Genomic DNA, 22,809 nt, shown 5'->3' with positions numbered 1-22,809 from the left:
GAAGAGCCAACAGACCCAGACGTGGCAAACACCGGAGTGGCAGAGATGAATCTGACCTCAGACGGAACTAGAAGCAGACCTTGGATGAAACCAGGAAACACCCAGAGCGGTGACCAGGTATAGGCGCTAGAGTTGGGACCAGGAGATGCCAGGAAAAGAGTCCAAGTGTAGTCAGTTGGAACCAGTAGATAGCAGGAGCAACTTCCAGGAGCAGGTGGTGTCACATCACAGGGTTGAGATCTTGGCACACGCACGTATGGGTATGCAGGACTGGTACACAGAGCTGCGGGATTGGCACACAATGACAGCAGCAGAGTAGGAGATCAAACACAGTAACCAGGGGTCAGTACCAGGTTCCAAGAACAGGATCAGTAGGTAGAGGCAAGAGGCAGAATACACCAGACCGGACAGGGCCACAATCGGGAACAATACACAATTCTCAAAAAAAGGCTGATGCGACATACAGGGTTTAAATAGCAGAGTTCATTAGCAGCACTCAATGGAACAGCAAGAAGTTGCAAAGCACAAGAGTCCAGTACAAGAGGGGTTAATGAATGTTTAGCTCCTGCAGGGTGTGGTTGTGTAATGCACCTGAATATAGCTGAAGCAAAACAGGTATGTAGCAGAGAGCAAGTGGAGCCATTAAAAACAATCCCACCCTTAGGGCTTATTCAGACTAACGTATAATACGTCCGTGCAACGCGCGTGATTTTCACGCGCCTCACACGGACGTATGTTAGTCAATGGGGTCGTTCAGACAGTCCGTGATTTTCATGCAGCGTGTGTCCGCTGCGTAAAACTCACGACATGTCCTATATTTGTGCATTTTTCGCGAATCACGCACCCATTGAAGTCAATGGGTGCGTGAAAATCACGCGCAGTACACAGAAGCACTTCCATGTGACGCGCGTGATTCGTGCAACAGCATTAAAAACTATGAATGAGAACAGAAAAGCACCACGTGTTACAAACATACAAACAGAGTGTCATAATGATGGCGGCTGCGCGAAAATCACGCAGCAACGCATCATATGCTACTGACACACGGAGCTGTTATGTACCTTTTGCATGCAAATCGCCGCATATTTTGCGCGCGCAAAACGCACACGCTCGTGTGAATCTGGCCTTAGGGTCAGTTCACACGGCGGATTTTTCATGGCGGATCGCTAAGATTTCTCCTCCCATTGACTTCAATGGTAGGTTCGGGCAGAATTCACCTGAAGATCAGGCAGGACTCTTCTTTTTCTCGCTAGCTGAAAAAATCAGCTAGTGGGAAAAAGAAGCATCCAAATCCCATTGAAATGAATGGGAGGCAGAATTTTGCTGCAGAATTCCACCGTGTGTACAGAGCCTTAGTTATTACTAATTTGGTCCACGGTTAGAGCACATTGGTACTCATCAGGATAGGATGCATCCACACCCTTTTGGCATAATCAAGCTTTACCAGAATTCCTATTGCTTCCCAGTGCACCTAGATGAAATGCTAATGGTTAATTTTTCATGGGAGATGTGTGTTGTAGGCGTGATCCAATCCTTTCAATAACTTAAAAAGAAGTTTACCCTTACCACCCTACCTTCAGCTCAGGCATACCCTTCAGACCAAGGTTCAAGGGGACTTGCTCTCCAAGTAAATCTTCCCTATCCCTAAATAAAACCGCCCCTGTCCATAGGGCAATTTATATTCTGCATGGTGTTTTACTATACTCCCGTTATAAACGTTCCCCCCACTTGACAATTGGAAAGCGGATATGTGGAGTCTCATAGAGGAGGAGTGATACCTGGCCCCAACCTCTATGAAACAACTCTCCCCTAATCACAGTAAGAGGACGTCCAAGATTAATATATTGCACAGATCTTACATGACTTACATCAGTAGACTTCATGGATTCCCAGACTTATGTACAAAATGCCAGCTGATTTTTTCAGCTAGCGGGAAAAATAAGCGTTTAACCAGAGGCGTAGCTAGGTTCTCCTGCACCCGGGGCAAAGATTTAGATTGGCGCCCCCCCCCAACTTATTTCCCGACATCTCCTTCCCCCTCGCCATGTTTGCTTTCTCTACCAATCAATGAGGTGTCACACACAGCCCCTTGTAGATAGTGCCACACACAGCACCCCTTGTAAATAGTGCCACACTCCCCCCCCTTGTTGATAGTGCCACACTCAGCCCCCCTTGTAAATAGCGCCACACTCCCCCCCCTTGTAAATAGCGCCACATTCCCTCCTTTTAAATAGCGCCACACTCCCCCCTTGTACTTAGCGCCACACTGTAAACAGAGCGGTGAGTGGTAGCGGTAGCCTACCGCTACCACTCTTTGCTCTGCCTGACATGACTTACCGAAGGCAGCCGAGGAGGTCATGCTGCGCAAGCAGCGGCGGAATTCCTTCTGACTAGGGTCGGTGACAGCCAGGGCCGGCCTTAGGTTGGATGGCGTACTGTGCGAAACTCTCTATTGCCGCACCCTACAAAAAACTAAAATGAACCAGATATATAGACACGCACATACAGGAACATATATACTGTACATACATAAAGACAGGTATTTAGACATACAGGCAAATATACATATACACATCTGGAATATATACATACAGGTAAATATATAGACGTACAGACACATGTACACACACACACACACACACACACACACACACACACACACACACCGGCAGATAAATACACAGACGGGAACATATGCAAATACATAAAAGGCACATATATACAAGCACAAGGACACATTCACAAACAGACCCATATATACCCAGTACAGATATTGTTGTAGATTTCACGTGCAGCCCTATGTAACACCACAGATAACACAGTGATAACCGAGTACAGATAATGTAGTAGATGTTACCTGCAGTCCTATGTAACACCACAGATAACACAGTGATAACTCTCGGAGTACAGATAATGTGGTAGATGTTACCTGCAGTCCTATGTAACGCCACAGATAACAGAGTGATAACTCTCTGAGTACAGATAATGTAGTAGATGATAACTATACCCACAGACACATATAAACACACACACAGAGGCATATATATATATATAAGGGCAGCAGAGTATATAAGGGGCAGCAGGGTCTATAGGGGTCAGCAGGATATAAAAGGGTTAGCAGGGTATATAGGGGCAGCAGCATCTACAGTGAAGGAAGTAAGTATTTGATCCCTTGCTGATTTTGTAAGTTTGCCCACTGTTAAAGACATGAACAGTCTAGAATTCTTAGGCTAGGTTAATTTTACCAGTGAGAGATAGATTATATTAAAAAAAAAGAAAATCACAATTATATATAATTATTTGCATTGTGCACAGAGAAATAAGTATTTGATCCCCTACCAACCATTAAGAGTTCAGCCTCCTCCAGACCAGTTACACGCTCCAAATCAACATGGTGCCTGCATTAAAGACAGCTGTCTTAAATGGTCACCTGTATAAAAGACTCCTGTCCACAGACTCAATTAATCAGTCTGACTCTAACCTCTACAACATGGACAAGACCAAAGAGCTTTCTAAGGATGTCAGGGACAAGATCATAGACCTGCACAAGGCTGGAATGGGCTACAAAACCATAAGTAAGACGCTGGGTGAGAAGGAGACAACTGTTGGTGCAATAGTAAGAAAATGGAAGACATACAAAATGACTATCAATCGACATCGATCTGGGGCTCCATGCAAAATCTCACCTCGTGGGGTATGCTTGATCCTGAGGAAGGTGAGAGCTCAGCCGAAAACTACATCGGGGAACTTGTTAATGATCTCAAGGCAGCTGGGACCACAGTCACCAAGAAAACCATTGGTAACACATTACGCCGTAATGGATTAAAATCCTGCAGTGCCCGCAACGTCCCCCTGCTCAAGAAGGCACATAAACAGGCCCGTCTGAAGTTTGCAAATGAACATCTGAATGATTCTGAGAGTGATTGGGGGAAGGTGCTGTGGTCAGATGAGACTAAAATTGAGCTCTTTGGCATTAACTCTACTCGCCGTGTTTGGAGGAAGAGAAATGCTGCCTATGACCCAAAGAACACCGTCCACACTGTTAAGCATGGAGGTGGAAACATTATATTTTGGGGGTGTTTCTCTGCTAAGGGCACAGGACTACTTCACCGCATCAATGGGAGAATAGATGGAGCCATGTACCGTCAAATCCTGAGTGACAACCTCCTTCCCTCCACCAGGACATTAAAAATGGCTCGTGGCTGGGTCTTCCAGCACGACAATGACCCGAAACATACAGCCAAGGCAACAAAGGAGTGGCTCAAAAAGAAGCACATTAAGGTCATGGAGTGGCCTAGCCAGTCTCCAGACCTTAATCCCATCGAAAACTTATGGAGGGAGCTGAAGATCCGAGTTTCCAAGCGACAGCCTCAAAATCTTAATGATTTACAGATGATCTGCAAGGAGGAGTGGGCCAAAATTCCATCTAACATGTGTGCAAACCTCATCATCAACTACAAAAAATGTCTGACTGCTGTGCTTGCCAACAAGGGTTTTGCCACCAAGTATTAAGTCTTGTTTGCCAAAGGGATCAAATACTTATTTCTCTGTGCACAATGCAAATAAATATATATAATTTTGACAATGTGATTTTCTTTTTTTTGTTATATATAATCTATCTCTCACTGGTAAAATTAACCTAGCCTAAAAATTCTAGACTGTTCATGTCTTTGACAGTGGGCAATTTACAAAATCAGCAAGGGATCAAATACTTATTTCCTTCACTGTATAAAGGACAGTATGTTATATAAGGGGCAGTAGGATATATAGGGGACAGAAGGCTATATAGGGGCAGCAGGGTATATAGGGGGCAACAGGGTATATAGAGGCAGCAGGGTATATAGGGACAGCGGGGTATATAGAGGCAGCACAGATATCTGCATTTTATCTGTTCTACTTGTGACAACCTGGGGACCACTTAGCTCACAGGATCGCCATCTCCCAGGTGAGATGGTTAGCACACATAGAAAGTTCACTCCAACTCCTTGAATAAAAGGTTTAAACCAGCCGCAGCTAGCCTTATTGTCTTCACCACAGCAAGCAGTGTTACAACATAAACCATACAAAATAAACCCTAGGCCGTCCAGCCTCTAACTAACACATTCAGTGTCCCTCACTACGAGACACTGAGCCTTGTGCCCAGCACCTCAAAACTTTCACAGCTTTACCTTACACGTTGGTGACTCTCACAGGCTAGCATGCCTGTCTTCCCCAGACTGAAAGCCCTGTGTGAACAGTACACGCCTGAAATAAAGGGCCGCCTCAGGTGAAGCCTAACTAAGCTCATCAGACAGCCCAAGACACGGACTGTCTGTATGGAGTGGAGGCCACCCTTCTCCTTCACACTCCAGCAAACCAGGCCCTATTCCGGCTTTACACCGAAGCAACAGCAGAGAAAACCCTCTCTGCTGTACATGCTCCCTGGTTGCTTAAAACCTGATAGTTTCTGCACGGTCCTGTAGCTGTACTACTACATACTTTAATATTGAACACACACTTTTACAAAGAGACATAAACACATGCAGAGTCATATATACATAACCAGAGAAAAAGGAGTTTGGATCCAGCACAGACGATTCAGTAAAATGGAAGAGGTTTTTCCAAGTTTAATGAGCCAACATTTTGGCTAGTAAAAACAGGGGTGAAGAGCACAGCGTGCCATCCTGATGGTGTAGGGAAAAATGGTTGATAATGATGAGTAGGAAGCCTACGCGTTTCAGACGCTTCGAGCGTCCTTAATCATGGCTGAAGCTTCAGCCATGATTAAGGACGCTCGAAGCGTCTGAAACGCGTAGGCTTCCTACTCATCATTATCAACCATTTTTCCCTACACCATCAGGATGGCACGCTGTGCTCTTCACCCCTGTTTTTACTAGCCAAAATGTTGGCTCATTAAACTTGGAAAAACCTCTTCCATTTTACTGAATCGTCTGTGCTGGATCCAAACTCCTTTTTCTCTGGTCTTGTCTACTGTGTGCCGACACAAAGATCCGTGCACGACTATCTCTGGTACTACATCAGCAACTAAGGTGAGCTGGAGGTGTCTCTCTTTTTTTACCTACTCATATATACATACACACTAACATATACACATACAAACACAGAGAAACATACTGTATACACACTACACACACACACACACACACACACACACACACACACACATATACACACAGACACACAAACACACCCTGTAACATATACACATACAAACACAGAGAAACATATTGTATACACAGAGACACATACTGTATACACACTACACACACATATACACACACAAACACACTCTGTAACATATACACATACAAACACAGAGAAACATACTTTATGCACAGAGACACATACTGTATACACACATATATACACACAGACACACATGGACACTCACCATGTATCCTTGCTGAAAGGATAACAGGTTTCTTGCAGGAAGGGCTGTGGGCGGAGCTTCCTCCTCTGCTTCTCGGCTGTTATTTACTTCGAGTGTGTGCAGAGCACAGAGTAGACGCAGAGCTCAGTGGTGCCCCCTACATGCTGGGAGGGTGCAGCACGGGAGTGGACCCGAGTCAGAACGCAGCTGCGTGTTCTCCTGGCTCTTCCTAAAGCTGATCACTGCTGCAGGTGTCCGACATACACGGCGCCAATCAGCAGCATTAAGCTGCTCTGCGGCGCCCCACCCCCTTCCCTACCACCTAGTTGCGCCCGGGGCACATGCCCCGCCTGCCCCCCCTAGCTACGCCCCTGGTTTAACTCCCATTGAAATGAATGGGAGGTGGACCTTTACAGCGGAACCCACCATGTGAACAGGGCCTTAGTTTGGTTTAATATTTTTATTTTATTTTCTTACTTTTCTTCTTCTCTTATTCACAATATACTGAGATAGCCATGGATGCCTTGTCTCTGATATTTCTTGCGAGACAAGACAGTCAGTGCTACTGTGTTTCGTATTGTATGTATAGTGTACTTCTAGATGTGTTAACTTCCTGTTTATACACTTATAGAAATTGTACACTGGAATATGCATACCTGTAACATTCTTTACATGTCCTCTGTTGCGAGAGGAATTATCACATGTGCTATTAACTGGTTTCTTTCATCAATAAACCGTGCTGTTGATTTATAAAAAAAAAAAAGTAGTGCGATAGAAGAGCCCCTAAGCCTTTCCTCTGTGTCTTGCTTTGCCCAATATTTTCTGTTACCTCTTGGCTTTTTTTTTGGTCCGAACAGAATTGGTATTATTGTACTTATTTCTCATTTGTAACCATATTTTTGGGTAATTTTGCCTTTGGTTAACCAAATTGATAATAAATTAATTTGGAACATCCACCACATACAAAAGAGATTACATACGCTTCATTTATATGTACTATTATATACATATGAAGGGGGAGCGGGAGGTGATCTGAGCTGTTATATTGAGATAAAGTCGTGCATATACAGTCAATACATTACAAGTAATTTTGTTTAAAATAATAAAATACAGCTTCTAAGAGTAAGGGCAATTCACAAGGAAGAAATAGCTTCTATTCTCAGTTCTTCTATGAAAGTTAAGTTATATCTTATAAGAAGTAAAATAATGAGACCATTACAGAGTCCTTTCTGTATTAAAATAGACTTGCCAGGCACTTGAAGACTCCCATTGTTCCTGACTGTCTTGTGTATAACTGCTTCATTAAAGCATATCATTTTCTATTTACTTCCTATAATAAAACATTTTTTTATATGTACTTGATTCCTTGAGTCTCCATTATTTGGTAATAAATAGCAATCATAATTTGTTTTCAAGCAAAAGTCTGTAAAAAATACATTATAAAGTGATTAGAGACTTGTTAGCAGAATGCTAATATACAATTAATTCAATATTAGTTTATGCTTCACTAGCTTAAAGTCATGACTACTATACTGAATGGGAGCACCACAATGTATTTTCTTTCTGCCAATACAGTACAAACTGGGAAGGATGACATTTTACATTACCATTTTTAAAGGACAACATACAGTTAACTTTTAACAATCTTCAACATAATTCATCAAAACGTAAAAATTCATATCCAATCGATAACATTTTTAATATCCTTGCCCTCAAAGCCCCTAGTTATGTTATTGTTTACATTAAATGAAATGTACGTCATTCATCAACATTCGTGCAACTATTTTCTGCTAAAATAGCGATGGCTAGTGTCAACGGCGTATTTATGCGGTCCTCAAATCCTCAACATGTCACTTACATTTTCAGTGACTGTTTCTATTTGTTCTATATATTATTTGTATTGCTCTGTTTTTGTAACTATTGTCTGTATCTGTTTTAACATACCGTATCTGTTCCTCCTTCTATGTTCTATACGGAATGCACTGACTACCCACAAACAGTTATCACATTATTGTCCAGAAGTTCTACAACAGTGCCCCTCACTTCCAGTGAGCGGTGCCCATAAAAATCAACCCCCAATAGTAATCACAGCATTGTTACCAAAGGACCCAACAATAATTACAGCAACGTCCCACCTCTCCCGATATATTAACAGCTGTGCACCCCAGTGGCGGACACAGACTGCAAAAGGCCCCTGTGCAGATAATGTGCCAGGGCCCCCCCGCCCCCCCCCCAATACCGACAAAGTTACCTAAACATATATATGCATATAAAAATAAACCTTACTAATAAAAATTATGAAGGAAGATTTATATTGTACATTTTATTACCAGTTTAGAACACAAGTAACACATTTTTTTCCGGGTTAAATTCTTATCTAAACTAAGTCCCTAAATGTGGGCAAAGAAAATGAAAAACCTATACTCACCTCCTCCGGCGCCTCCGTTCCCCCTCCGCAGCCCCTATCCCTTTCTGTGTTTACAAAGCTGCTGTGGTGACGCGCGGTCGATGGCACATGACCGCTGCAGCCAATCAATGCCCTCAACAGCGATTTGCTGTGGAACTACTGTCCTCAGCAGCACACCAATGAGGAGTTATTGGCAGCAGCGGTCACGTGCCATCGGCAGCGCGTCACCAGTGCAGCCTTGTACACTTGTAACACAGACCGAGACAGGAGGATGGGGGCTGCGGCGGGTGAACGGAGGCGAGGGAGGAGGTGAGTATAGTTTTTTTATTTTCTTTGCCCACATTTAGAGACTTAGGTTAAATTGAATCATTGAATATAACACAAAGCACTCATGCAACTGAGATGCAATAATTTAGATGATCTTATCATGCTTAGCTTACTGCACTGTTACCTATCAAGCAGGACTGAATCTCAATATGTCACATACGGAATGTAAAAGTATTGCCATGAGGAATCAATGAAAAAAAAGCAAAACATTTTTAAATAAATAATACTTACTATACAAAGCTAATAAACAATACTGTGTACTTAAACTTACACAACAAAGCCGAATCAAGGCAACTGAAAAGTAGTCAACCATACAATGTAGGCATAGAAAAACGTATGCAAAAGAGCAAAACTCAATCTGTTTAGGCAGATAACTGGGAATATTTGATCCTGTCATTTACTGGTCTGTCTGAGAGTTGATTGATTCACTTAAAACTCCTCCTTCTTGCCTTCCTTTCTGCAAATTCATCAATGATCTTATTCAAGTCAATCATTCTAGCACGTTCATTTTCTATGGACAACATAGCCAATCCGCTTAACCTTTCTTGTCCCATGGTAGACCGCAAGTAGTTCTTGATTAGTTTTAGTTTTGAGAACGAGCGTTCAGCACTAGCCACTGTTACTGGCAATGTCAAGAACAAAATATATGCTGTGCACACTTCTGGAAAACTTGTAGATAACACACTGTTTTCAACAATTAATAGCTTGGCTATTTCTTCTACAGTGGTCAGTTGTGCAATTTGTGATTTTAAGCACGTTCTGAAAGAAATGAGTTGTACAGGGAGAGCTGGTGAAAAGTCATTTTTGAAATGCTTCACAAGATTCTCTCCGTCATTCTGAAGTTCCTCATCAGTTGCTGACAAAAGTGAGCTGGGAAGGATTGCTTTAAATTTTTTCACTGTTGCATGAAGACTTTGGAATCTTTGTTTTAGTTGCATTATGATTGTGTCTAGACAGGAATTGTAGATGTTAACCTGGAAGTACCTCTCAGCATCGTTGAGCCGTTCATCTTGACACAACTCATCAAACTGTCGTTTTACACGTTTATTTCTTCTTTTTTCAAATATAACTCCTATGCCCCACTTTTCTGATAATTTTATGGCACTGTCTTTCGCTCCCTGATAGTCACTTCTGAACTTTTGAAAAACTTCAACTGCGTTCTGAAGTAATTGTGTTGCTTTTTCTATATTTGTGTCTTTGGCTTGCAAACACTTTGAAATTGGTCCTACAACATCCAGAATCCTTGACTGCAGGACAACCATCATCACAAACTCAAAGGAGCTGATGTTCTTTTTTAGACTAGAGGCATCGTTGATGTCACTGGAATTTTTGTCTGACTTCAGGATGATTTTTGTCAGTGCCTTTAGTATATCCGTGTAACGGTACCTCAGTGCTGTGATGGAATCATTCCTGGAAGACCATCTAGTTGGACACAGTCTCTTCAGCGTAATGTTAGCAGTTTCAGATGCAGAAGATATTTCTGACAATAATGCCCATCTTTTGATACTGTTTCCAAAAAACTGGTACAATTTTTCGATTACATCATAAAATTTGTTTATTTCTGGGATGTATCGGACAGAATCGTTTAAAGCAAGGTTTAAATTGTGAGCTGCACAATGTATATACTGTGCACAAGGTTCCCTTTTAGAAATTCTTGCTTGCACGCCTGTATATATGCCACTCATGTTTGCTGCACCATCATACCCTTGTCCACGACATCTACTTATGTCAAGACCCTTATTTTCAATACTTAATACAATTTCTTTTTCAAGGCTTGCAGCGGTCTGATCCGTGATGGCATGAAATCCGAGGAAAACTTCATTTATCTTTAATGCTGTAACAGTATTCTGTTGATTTGTTTCAACTGTCACATAACGAAAAATCTGACTAAGTTGGTCAGTTTTAGAAATGTCTTGTGTTGTATCTATTATTATGGAAAAAAATGGAGAGCTCTTGATCTCATTAACAATATCCTGCTCTATCTTCTTTGACAATAAAGCAATTATCTCATCCTGTACTCTATGGCTAAGATACCGGACAGATCCCCTTGGCATTTCCAATAACTGCTGCAGAGTAGAGTCATACCTTGCTAGCAACTGAATAAAAGACAAAAAAACACCGCTGTTTGCTTGGCCTATCACTTCTGTGTGACCTCTGAAAGGAAGATTACACATTGCTAGTGTTAATGTCACATTAATCACTCTGCCAAGCACTTGCCTCCAGAAGTTTTTTTGCTTTCTAATTTCCCTTTCGTTTTCTTCATCTACAGTACCGTGACTGCGCCACTGCTGCATCAACATGCAAGCATGAATGTGCTGCATGGAGCTTTCATGATAATGCACTGCCTGTGTTAGATGGGACCAATTTCTCATACCATTCACCCATGCTGAATTGTAGGCACCACAGGTACGATCAGCAAAAAGCCAACATGGTTCACAGTAGGCACAGTCTAGTTTTGGAGAATAGCACAACCATGAACGTTGGAGCATGCAGAAGTATGAGCAGCTATATTTATATATCATCTGAAGTGCTTATTATTTATCAAATTCATTTTCCTTGCTTGGGACATTGGCCTTTATTTAATGTGCCTGCAAACAGGTTTTCATTTTTAAATCTAATACCCAGAGTTGAGCATAGACCCGAGAGCAATTTCATTAGCTATGGCCTTTCTTTGCTTTCTCAACAGTATATCTATGTGAAAGGTCAGATGTCAAAGTGGAGTTCTAGAGACAGCAAAATCCTCTGAACTTCAAATTCTTTCTTCAAAGGCAACATAAAGCTACAAATGCTAGAATTTTGTTCTGTTACTTTGGCAAATATGGATCTTTTGTTTTACAACTGGGATTTCAATTTCCTTTTGGCAATACATTAACATAGATTGCAGCCTTGGAATAGCATAGGAAGCACAGAGAAAGTTCTAACTATAAAAATTAACAAGGACGGTCATCAGGCAGATGTAAAGGATTTTTTGATATAATATAAAATAATGCAAATATAATAGTGGAAAGTAATAATATAGAATGCAACACAATAGAGCAGAATAGAATAAAAGAATATAATGCACAACATTATGAAAAAAAAAAGAATGTTCTGACCACTAAAAATGACTTTTTGGATCCCCCACTGATTCCTATTGTCACTGCAGGTAATGAGGTATCCCCCACTGATTCCTATTGTCACTGCAGGTAATGAGGTATCAATGAGCAAAGCCATGTACCTGAGGCAGCTAATTGCTGCCCCCTGGTGGCCAGAAGGGGGAACAGAACTGAATTCAAAACGTAAGCATATTGTTTGAACCAGTTATTCCTGGACACAACTTCTATTTGAAGATGCAGAAAGGAGAGTTTTCAGATTTTTGATTGTGTCCGTTACATCACAGACACCATGGGAGGAATTTATGAACGGCTGTATGCTAGTATTATGGAGAAAAAAAAGTCTCAAATTATGACGCATAGCATATTTGCGCAACTTTTTACCGTTTAATGCCGCCTCCGCCACTTTTAAACAAAGTGGTCGGGTTTAGTGTAAAAAGGCGGGACCACCAGAAAATTGGCGTAAATTATAGCGAAAATCTATGTCAACTGTGATCTGGAATACATTTTCCTGTTCCTGATTTTCTAGTACACAGACAGCAGAAGATGCGACAAATTTATTAAGACGAATGCAACTCTTAGTAAATTAGTGGCGGTTTACTCTTGCAAGCTTCATACTATGACTTAGAAAATCTGCCCCCATATCCTATTTTATAGCACAACAGCACATTAATGTATGCAATTTGCTCTGACAGTGTATAAAATATATAGATTGTCTCCACTGTAGTGGAGTAACTCATTTGCAGTATATGCTTGTCAACTACAATTTGCTCTAAGTTGCTACTTGCTCATTTAAATATCATATATTAGATTACTATAGTAGATATATTTGGAAGATCATGCAAAACAAAACAATTTTTCATAAGTAATAATTTTAAAAAAATGCTTCTGTGTCTATATATTGCCTCTACATATTTTTTATGGCGCCCCCTGGTGTTCTTTTGAAAACCTCTCAGAACATCCACCTAATGTGTCCAGTCCCTGTGGTCACACATGCCCCGTAGGGCTGTTCCACCCCTTTTGTACAAAGGCAGCGGAGTGATTCCTATTGTGCAGGATATCCAATAAGGTGCAATAGAAGTGGCTTCTTCTCAGCAGCACTGAACACATTGGGGCAGAATACGAATACTGTCTAAGTTTAAGACTTAGACAAGGCAGTCAGAAAATGTGCCAAGTTTATCAAAATGGTGCAAGCTGTATGATCAACTTGGCACATCTAGCTAAACATACTAGATTCTTTTCTCTTCCTTAGACCACCTATTAGTTGGCCTAATTTTGGCAATTTTTTTGGCGCACAGTGTCACATTTAAGGCACTCCCTTTCTGATAAAACGCACCCCTTGCCCACTAATACACGCCCTCTTGTTTGAAAAATGTGTCGAAAAAAGTGTCTCAAACAGTTAATAAATGTGGCATATGCCATAATTCTGCCACATTATGTGGACATTCTGAAAGGGGATCAAATAAACACTAGGGGGTACTATAATAACTATGTAGCAATTTTAAAAATGATTCCAATAGAAAAATGTCTATGCTTTGCATGATCTAACAGAGTAAATTTAGATTTAATATTAGACAAACCCTTTAAGCTGGCCATACATGAGCTACTATAGAATTAAGTCAACAGCTATCTCCAATTACTTGGTTGAGCATGCATGCTTATTTTAATAAGGAAGAAAGGTACTGCCAGACACCTCGGGTTGTGTTGATTTCCCTGCGGAAGCAAGTGACCGATCATCCTGAAATCCAATATGTCCAATCCTTCTTATGGTAGACATTTCGGGAGACTGTTGGGCTGCTCCATACACATAAGATTGCTGGACATACCCATACAAATCGGTGGGGCCGACTGACTTTTATCTAACATTTATGGCCAGCATGAGTCTTTACTTAAATCTTAACTATTGTATGCTTCTTACTCTCTTACTTCTCTGAATGACTTCACCCTCTAATACCATAAATCCAAGTTAATAATAAGTAAATAATAAACCCAGTCAATGCTTGCATGCACATAGGAGCCAAGCACGCATGCTTTGGAATAATACAGCAAATTAATGAATGCCTTTACCAGTCCCAAGATAAGGGAAATTTAGGCAGGAATTATATACATATGTATGCAAGTTCATACATTTCTTAATTCCTATTATTGTTTTGTTAAATTTCAAGTGTGTATGGTTTACTTCATTATTAAAACTAGAGATGAGCAAACATGCCTGTTTGTCAATTTGCTGTCTGCCATATTTCCATTTTTTCCTATTCTGGAACTGCATTTTAGTCATATATAACAAAAGAGACTAAAATATGGATCAATATTTAAGCTTCCATTTTCATAAATGGGGCAAATCGGTTGGCAATTAAGCAATCATTAAACAGGCATATTTCCACAGTTGTCTTTTTGTAATATTTTACAAGGGTGCATATTATTAAATATATATTTGCACATTTTTAGTATTACTAATTATGGAACAGTCTGTAATTATCATCAAGAGTCATCAATGAAAAAAATAGAAGTGCATATCCCTGTATTTTTAATTAAGGACCGTAGTGTAGAGTATGGAAATATGAAAATATAGATCATATTGTTGTTTAAGATGTTAGTGTACTTAGCATAGTTAGTATATTTAAATTTTGTAATATTATTTTTGAATAGTTAATATATATTATATTTATATATATATTTATTTGTGACAGCTTTTATTTAATGGACTTTAAATCTTTTTGCAATAGAAATTAAAAATTAAAAATTCACATGCAAGATACACAGATATAAGCTAAGACTTACCTTGACATCATTGCTGTTCATTCTAGTCCCCTCTTTACCTACAAAAATATCATCAATGTCCACGAGAATAAAGCGATCCAGGGACAAGGTGAATTTCTTCTCAGAAAGGAAAGATATAGCATCCACAAAAATAAGCTTGTGCAACCAAAAGTTCAAATTATTGCCAAATAAGATCCTTTGAATACCATCATGGAGACCCAAGTCATTAATAACTGTGGCAAATGAGGACATTTTAGACAATTGTGGTTGAGCACCAACAGGCATCTTTATTTTTGAAAAAACTATGGGTTGGTAAAGTGAGTTGTTAACCTCAAAAACAGTCCATTCATTTCCAAGTATAAGACTTTTACCTGTTTTGGAAGGTTTTGTTATGTGAAGTAAAGGTGTGTTGGGATTAATACAAAAGTTTTTGACTGCCATATTGCTATGGATCAAAAATGAGAAGCCCTTAAGGTGAAAATTTTGAATGCTGTTTTCTGAACCCTTAAGAAAACCAATAATGTTAATGCCATGCTGAAGACAGTATTTATCCAGAAGTTCCTTATTCCATGTGTCCATGTTTATGTACTTCATAAAATTTTCATATATGATAAGTGCATATTTTCCAACATGGTTTTCTGTAAGCGGCGGGAGGTCACCTTTTCCAGGAGCTATTTCGGCATGGAACTTAAATCTAGTGGATTCTAGAATACCAATAATGTCTTGTCCAAGTTGAGAATACTGACTCTCTATAAAAACCAAGATAATAGGTTCCATTGTTAATGAAAGGGATGGTCTTCCAGTTCTCCGTTCTAGCAATTTATAAGGCAGAGACTCAATATCTCCACATTCTATTTCCATTGTAGCTTCAGAAACGTCATTTGCTTGCTTATATCCTGTGTATAAATAATAGGCAGAAATTACAATGCTTACCATGCAAAAAGTGGCAAGCAGAAGGATCGTTCTTTGAAAATGTCTGTGAAATTTCATGATATAATTCATCTTGGGCTAATTGTTGTAAAGAGTTTCAGAGATCAAACAGGATTTAGTATCTCATTTCAGTCCAGTCAAATAATTTATGTAACCATTGCAGCACATCTGTCGCTTCCTAAGACACTTCAGAGAAAGTGAAAGCTGAAAAAGAAAAAATAATATGCATCATTTTATTTGTGCAGCTTTTACATCTTATGTGTTGCTTACAAAGCGCTTCACTTCTTAAAATAATTCCCAGTTTATAATTTTATAAAATATGTATTCTATCTAATATACAGAACATAGTGTAATAAAGCAGTGACAGCCATGTCCTACATACTCTAAAACTAGTAAAGTCTGACTTCGCTTCAGGCTCATTTCTTAAAGGAACACTCTAGGAAAAACGTATAAACAGTGTTATGCCTAGTGCAGGGCTTGACAGGGATTCTCTCCTTGGTGTTCATATAATCCTTGTGTCAAGCAGACTCCTTAGTTCCTGTACTAGGCATATCAATGTATCAGCTTTGTTCAGAGTATTTCTTCAAGGGTTAGAACATGTTATCAGTACCAGATGTGTATGTTGTGCATATGCAATTTACTGCATACTATTAATTGCTATAAATTATGAATTAATTGAGTGAAACATAATACTTTTGCTAATAAGTGATGTTGAATAAATAAGTTTCTTGACTATAGTCCACTTACAGACAGTCCACTTTCTGTAAAAACAAGGGAGGAGCACTGTTATAAGCATGCTACATTTAATTTCAAAACTCATTACACCTTTGCTGTTGCAATATAAAGTCTACCTTCTGAAAAACATCTAATCCCCCCCCCCACCTTTGTGAGGATATGAAGGGAATATAGGTAGGTGTTGACTAAATCCGAAAAACCCTTATGATTGAGGATTACAATAAAAAGATTTGTTAGGGATGAGCCTCTAGGTAGACTTTTGGCAATAACAATCATATCAAACTTCTCAGATAAATAGCAATATGATGGACTGATTAACAATTATATATTTTATGACTAGTAAAGAAAATCAATGTTTTTGAGATTGAAAAGATACACTCCTCAACATTGAAATTGCAGCACCAACAAGGGCATGCTGTAAGGTTATGCAAATCGAGGAAGTAGCAGGTGTCACTAAGATCTATGAATGATCAAATTTTCAAGCACCTTGCTCCAATATGTGGCTTGTGGTGGGGGCATAAAAGCCAGATTGAAAGCAAAGTTTTTTAGCCACATGAAACCTCAAAAATCAGATCAAGTGGTGTGGGATCATTGTGCGGTGCCTCCTGTTCTTTAACCCCTTCCCGACATTTGACGTATCCATATGCCAAAGTCGGGTAGGGGAAGTATGGAACGGGCTCACGGAGTGAACCCGCTCCATACGATGCGGGTGTCAGCTGTTTGTTACAGCCGACACTTCAGAGTAACGAGCGGCATCGCGCTCGAGCATGATCCTGCTCGTTTAACTCGTTAAATGCTGCGGTCAATAGCGACCGCAGCATTTAAATCGTTAGAAAGAGGGGGGCGACCCCCTCTAACAGCTCATCGCGCCCCCCGCAACGCAATCGCGGGGGGGGGGGGGTGATGGTTGCTATGGCTGCCTGGGGGCCTAATGAAAGCCCCAAGGTCCGCCATCTCTGTGCACCTATTAAGCCCTGCCTCCGGTAGGGCTTGATAGTTGCCTGTCAGAATCACGATATACTGCAATACATTAGTATTGCAGTATATCGTGCAAGCGATCTAACGATCGCTGATTGAAGTCCCCTGGGGGACTAAAAAAAATGTAAAAATGAGTTAAATGAAGTTTATTTTTGTGTAAAAAAAATTGTAAAAAAATTAAAAGTTAAAAAAACCCCCCTTTTCTCATTTTCCCCCTAGAGCATAGTAAAATAATAGACATAATTGGTATCGCCGCATCCATAAAAAGCTGAAGTATTACAATATACCATTATTTAACCCGCACGCTGAACGCTGTAAAAGAAAATAAAAATTGTAAATGCCAGAATCTCTATTTTTTGGTCACCTAATCTCCCACAAAAAATGAAATAAAAAGTGATCAAATCGTCGCATGTACACCAAAATTATATTATGAAAAACTACAGCTTATAGCACAAAAAACAAGCCCTCATACCGCTTAATTGACGGAAAAATAAAAAAGTTATGGCTCTCGGAATTTGGCAACAAAATACATTTTCTTTTTTACACAGGTTTTTACTTGTAAAAGTAGTAAAATATAGAAAAAACTATATATATTTGGTATTGCCGTAATCATATTGACCCACAGAATAAAGTTAACATGTTGTTTTAATTGCACAGTGAATTCCGTAAAAACGGCGCGCAAAAAACCATGGAGGAATGACAGTTTTTTTCATTTTCTACCCCACATATAATTTTTTTCCCATTTCCTAGTACATTATATGGTGAAATAAATGGTGCTACGAAAAACTACAACTCGTCCCGCAAAAAATCAAGCCCTCATAGTACTATATAGACGGAAAAATAAAGACGTTATGGCTTTTGGAATGTGGAGAGGAGAAAACTAAAATGAAAATCTGAAAAAGGGCTGCGGCGGGAAGGGGTTAATGTGCCAGTTATCGCTACTTGTCACAAACTGAGAGGGACAGAATCCTTGAACTGAGAGACATTCGTTTATCACTCCAGCAGATCGCTGCACGCCTAGGACGAGATGTCAGTACTGTTCAACTTTGCCTGTCCCGGAAGGTTGAGAAACCAACGGGAATGACAGCAAGAGGTGAGTGGAGGAGAACCTCTGCACGGACAGATCGTCTGATTGGAAGAATGGCACGTAATTATCCATTCTGTACTGCAAGTGAAATTGTACTTTACATCCCAAGCCAAGGGTGGCAACCAGTGTCGAGACAAGCCATTACAATGCATTTGCACGACATTGGCCATGAGTCAGACGTCCAGCTACAGGTGTTCCATTGACCACACACCACCGCTCTCAAAGGCTATCATGGTGCACAGCAAGATGGCAATGGAGGCTGCAATGGAGATCTATACACTTCAGCAATGTGTCCCGCATTTGTCTCAGACAGAATGATAGGCGGAGATTGGACTGGAGACCACATGGGTAACGTCATGAAGAGGCCTTCACAAGGAAACATCACACTGGTCCTACTTCCGGGATTATGGTGTGGGGTGGCATAATGTACGGTAGCCGGACCCCTCTAGTCTTCATTTCAAGTACACTAACAGCTCGACATTACATTGATTTGGTCATGAAACCAGTGGTACGGCCCTTTCTCCAAAGTGTCCCAGAAGTCATTTTTCAACAGGACAACGCCAGGCCCCATGTTTCTTGTGCTACTGTGAATATCCTACGTGGCCTAAATGTGCTACCATGGCCTGCAGCTTCTTTGGTCTTGTCTCCCATCGAGATCATCTGCAACTTCATTGGTCGGCAATTGTAAAGGGAGCTGCCAGCAGCCAATCTTGATGATTTGCGTGCCCAAGTGTATTCAGCGTGGCATAACATTCCTTAGACAACAATTAATAACCTCAATGATAGCATGCCAAGGCGTGTAAGTGCGGGTATATCTGCATGTGGCGCTCATACTCGATACTGAATAAATCCAGATGTTTGGATTATTTTGTTTCCATTTTTCTATCATTTGCACATCATTAACATGTCTATCGATCCTGTGATTTCCACAATTCCAAAACTTTTCCTTTTTGGAGTTGCAATTTCAATGTTGAGGAGTGTATGTAAGAAAAATCCCTACATCTAATTTAGGGCAGCCTAAAAGATAGTTATGAATACTGATATGGAAAATGGTGAACTTATGTTTTACATATGACATATTTTATATGCTTTATTTGGGAGGTCAGGAAAAAGAAAGATGTGGGAGTTAAAAGAGATGAGAGAGAAGCAATATATTTTCAATGTGCGCAGTAAAGGAAATAGCAAGAATAACTGTTACATAAGACAGAAAGCAAGTGTGACTGTAATGATGATGGAATCCCTTAAATGCTAATCTGCACATGGTTTTCAAGCCTGTAATTCTTATTTCTGCTATTTAGTTACATATAGTTACATAGCATGATTGCAAAAAGATATTTGTCCATCAAGTATAACCAGGGGAGGAGTGATGGAGTGGGAAACAAACAAAGGAATTAAAGTTTACCCTTGTTGATCCAGAGGAAAGTGAAAACTCCTAAAACCTTATTATTATTATTATTATTGTTTTTGTTGTTACAGTGTTCTACCCAGAACGTATATGCTCATTTCAGAACCTGTGAACAATGACATTTCCAATTTAATTTCCCCTTCCCAACCAAGGACACAGAAATACACACTAGAGACTACGGAAAGCCAATTGACTTATCTGTATTTTTTGGGATTGTGGAAGGGAATACCCAGGGAGAATATAGGCGAGCACCGAAATAACATAATAACTCATCACAGATGTTGTCTAAGTCGGTTTCAGAGACGTGACATGTCACTACGTCAAACGCCACTCTGAATCAAGAGAAACTATTCTAATATCAATCAAAAACCATAAAGAATATAATGATTGTAATTAAACGACTACATGTCTAATTGGATCTTTCGAAACGGAACATGAGCTGATATTAAACTGCTCAAGGCCTTCATTAAAAAACTGCATTCAATTTAAATATAATGTGCTTGATGTTTTGGGAATCCTGCGTGACTTTTGTCTAATATGAACCTAGCCTCTATATTTAGATATGGGCTGAATCAGATAATTCCCCTCATTTTAGTTGGAGTGAAGCATAATTTCCAGGGGAGAACACAGTATTCCATGGATGCACTATACGACTGTACACAGCATACAGTACCTATGGGTTTGTCATATGTCAGTGAGCAGGCCATGTTACTTAGAGTGATTATGTTTGCTTATTCAGCAAACCACTATTTAAAATTGCAAAAGTGTACTTAGCATTTACTAGTCCTTCTCAATTAATTAGAATATCATCAAAAAGTTAATTTATTTCAGTAATTCAATTCAAAAAGTGAAACTCATATATTATAGAGATTCATTACACACAGAGTGATCTATTTCCAGCATTTTTTTCTTGTAATGTTGATGATTATGGCTAACAGTTATAAAACCCAAAATTTAGTGTCTCAGAATATTAGAATATTATATAAGCCCAATTTAAAAAAAAGATTTTTCATACTGAAATGTTGGCCTACCGAAAAGTATGTACAGTATATGCACTCAATACTTGGTCTGAGTTCTGACTCTGCATGAATTACTGCATCAATGCGGCGTGGCATGTAGGTGATCAGACTGTGGCACTGCTGAGATGTTATGGAAACCCAGGTTGCTTTGATAGCGGCCTTCAGCTCGTCTGCATTGTTGGGTCTCGTGTCTCTCATCTTCCTCTTGACAATACCCCATAGATTCTCTATGGGGTTTAGGTCAGGCGAGTTTGCTGGCCAATGAAGCACAGTGATACTGTGGTTATTACACCAGGTATTGGTACATTTGGCAGTGTGGGCAGGTGCCAAGTCCTGCTGGAAAATGAAATCAGCATCTCCATAAAGCTTGTCAGCAGAGGGAAGCATAAAATTTGCTGGTAGATGAAAGTAAATTTTGCATTTCATTTGGAAATTAAGGTCAAGACTCTGGAGGAAAAGTGGAGATGCATCAATCCAAGTTGCTTGCTGTCCAGTGTAAAGTTTCCACAGTCAGTGATGGTTTGGGGAGCCATGTCCTCTGTTGGTGTTGGACTATTGTGTTATATCAAGTCCAGAGTCAATGCAGACGTCTACCAAGAAATTTTAGAGCACCTCATGCTTCCCTCTGCTGACAATTTCCAGCAGGACTTGGCACCTGCCCACACTGGCAAAAGTACAATACCTGTTTTAATACCCACAGTATCAGGCCAGCAATCTCGCCTGACCGAAACCCCATAGAGAATCTATGGGGCATTGTCAAGAGGAAGATGAGGGACACCAGACCTAACAATGCAGACGAGCTGAAGGCCGCTATCAAAGCAACCTGGGCTTCCATAACACCTCAGCAGTGCCACAGGCTGATCGCCTCCATGCCACGCCGCATTGATGCAGTAATTCATTCAAAAGGAGCCACAACCAAATATTGAGGGCATATACGGTACATACTTTTAAGTAGGCCAACATTTCTGTATTAAAAATAATTTTTGAAATTGGGCTTATATAATATTCTAATTTTCTGAGACACTAACTTTTAGGTTTTCATTAATTGTTAGCTATACTCATGAACATTACAAGAAAAAAATGCTGTAAATAGATCACTCTGTGTGTAATGAATCTATATAATATGAGTTTCACTTTTTGAATTTAATTACTGAAATAAATTTACTTTTTGATGATATTCTAATTCATTGAGAAGGACTAGTATTCCATTTAAGCAATGACTGAGTATATAGTATATACTATAAGTGAATAAAATAATGTTCATTTGCTTCATTAATTAGAAATATCTGTTACAAATGCACTTTCAACTTGTGTGCCATAAAGAATTTGCTATTAAAAAATCCACTGTCGAAATATGGCTACATTACTTGTAATTACTCTCAAGTGTAACATAATAGATTGATTTGCTCGTATATATACGAGTATTAGAATTAATGGGTGATTTTGCAAAGTATTGCATTAGTACATTGTGCATATGAAATCCCATGCTGCTCTAATCTTCAGTGAAACTACAATATTACTACATGGCCAGTTCCTTGAAAATATTACATGCTGCTCATATATTTGTATTTCTGTCAATATAGAATAGAAATTATGCCTTACATCTCTATTGTGCCTATGGTATTCTGTAGGATTACATGAAAGTGTATTTTACAGGATCAGCATAGACAATTACTATTATAAGATGTCCAGTATATTA

General features: G+C 39.7%; 1 protein-coding gene across 1 annotated transcript in view; it reads right to left on the bottom strand.

Annotated features, from left to right (window-relative positions):
• LOC142738186 (bifunctional heparan sulfate N-deacetylase/N-sulfotransferase 3-like) overlaps nt 1-22,809 on the bottom strand; it is a 365,924-nt gene that overhangs the window by 298,992 nt on the left and 44,123 nt on the right. Inside the window, exon 2 of the mRNA XM_075849744.1 lies at nt 14,978-16,090. Within this exon, the coding sequence (XP_075705859.1) occupies nt 14,978-15,958 (981 nt within the window). The 5' untranslated portion in view covers nt 15,959-16,090. The remainder of the gene's footprint in view (nt 1-14,977; nt 16,091-22,809) is intronic.

The sequence above is a fragment of the Rhinoderma darwinii genome, chromosome 1, assembly GCF_050947455.1.
Source record: "Rhinoderma darwinii isolate aRhiDar2 chromosome 1, aRhiDar2.hap1, whole genome shotgun sequence".
Classification (NCBI taxonomy): Eukaryota; Metazoa; Chordata; class Amphibia; order Anura; family Rhinodermatidae; genus Rhinoderma; species Rhinoderma darwinii.
The sequence above is the reverse complement of the archived record's forward strand: the minus strand, read 5'-3'. Positions and strand labels throughout refer to the sequence as shown.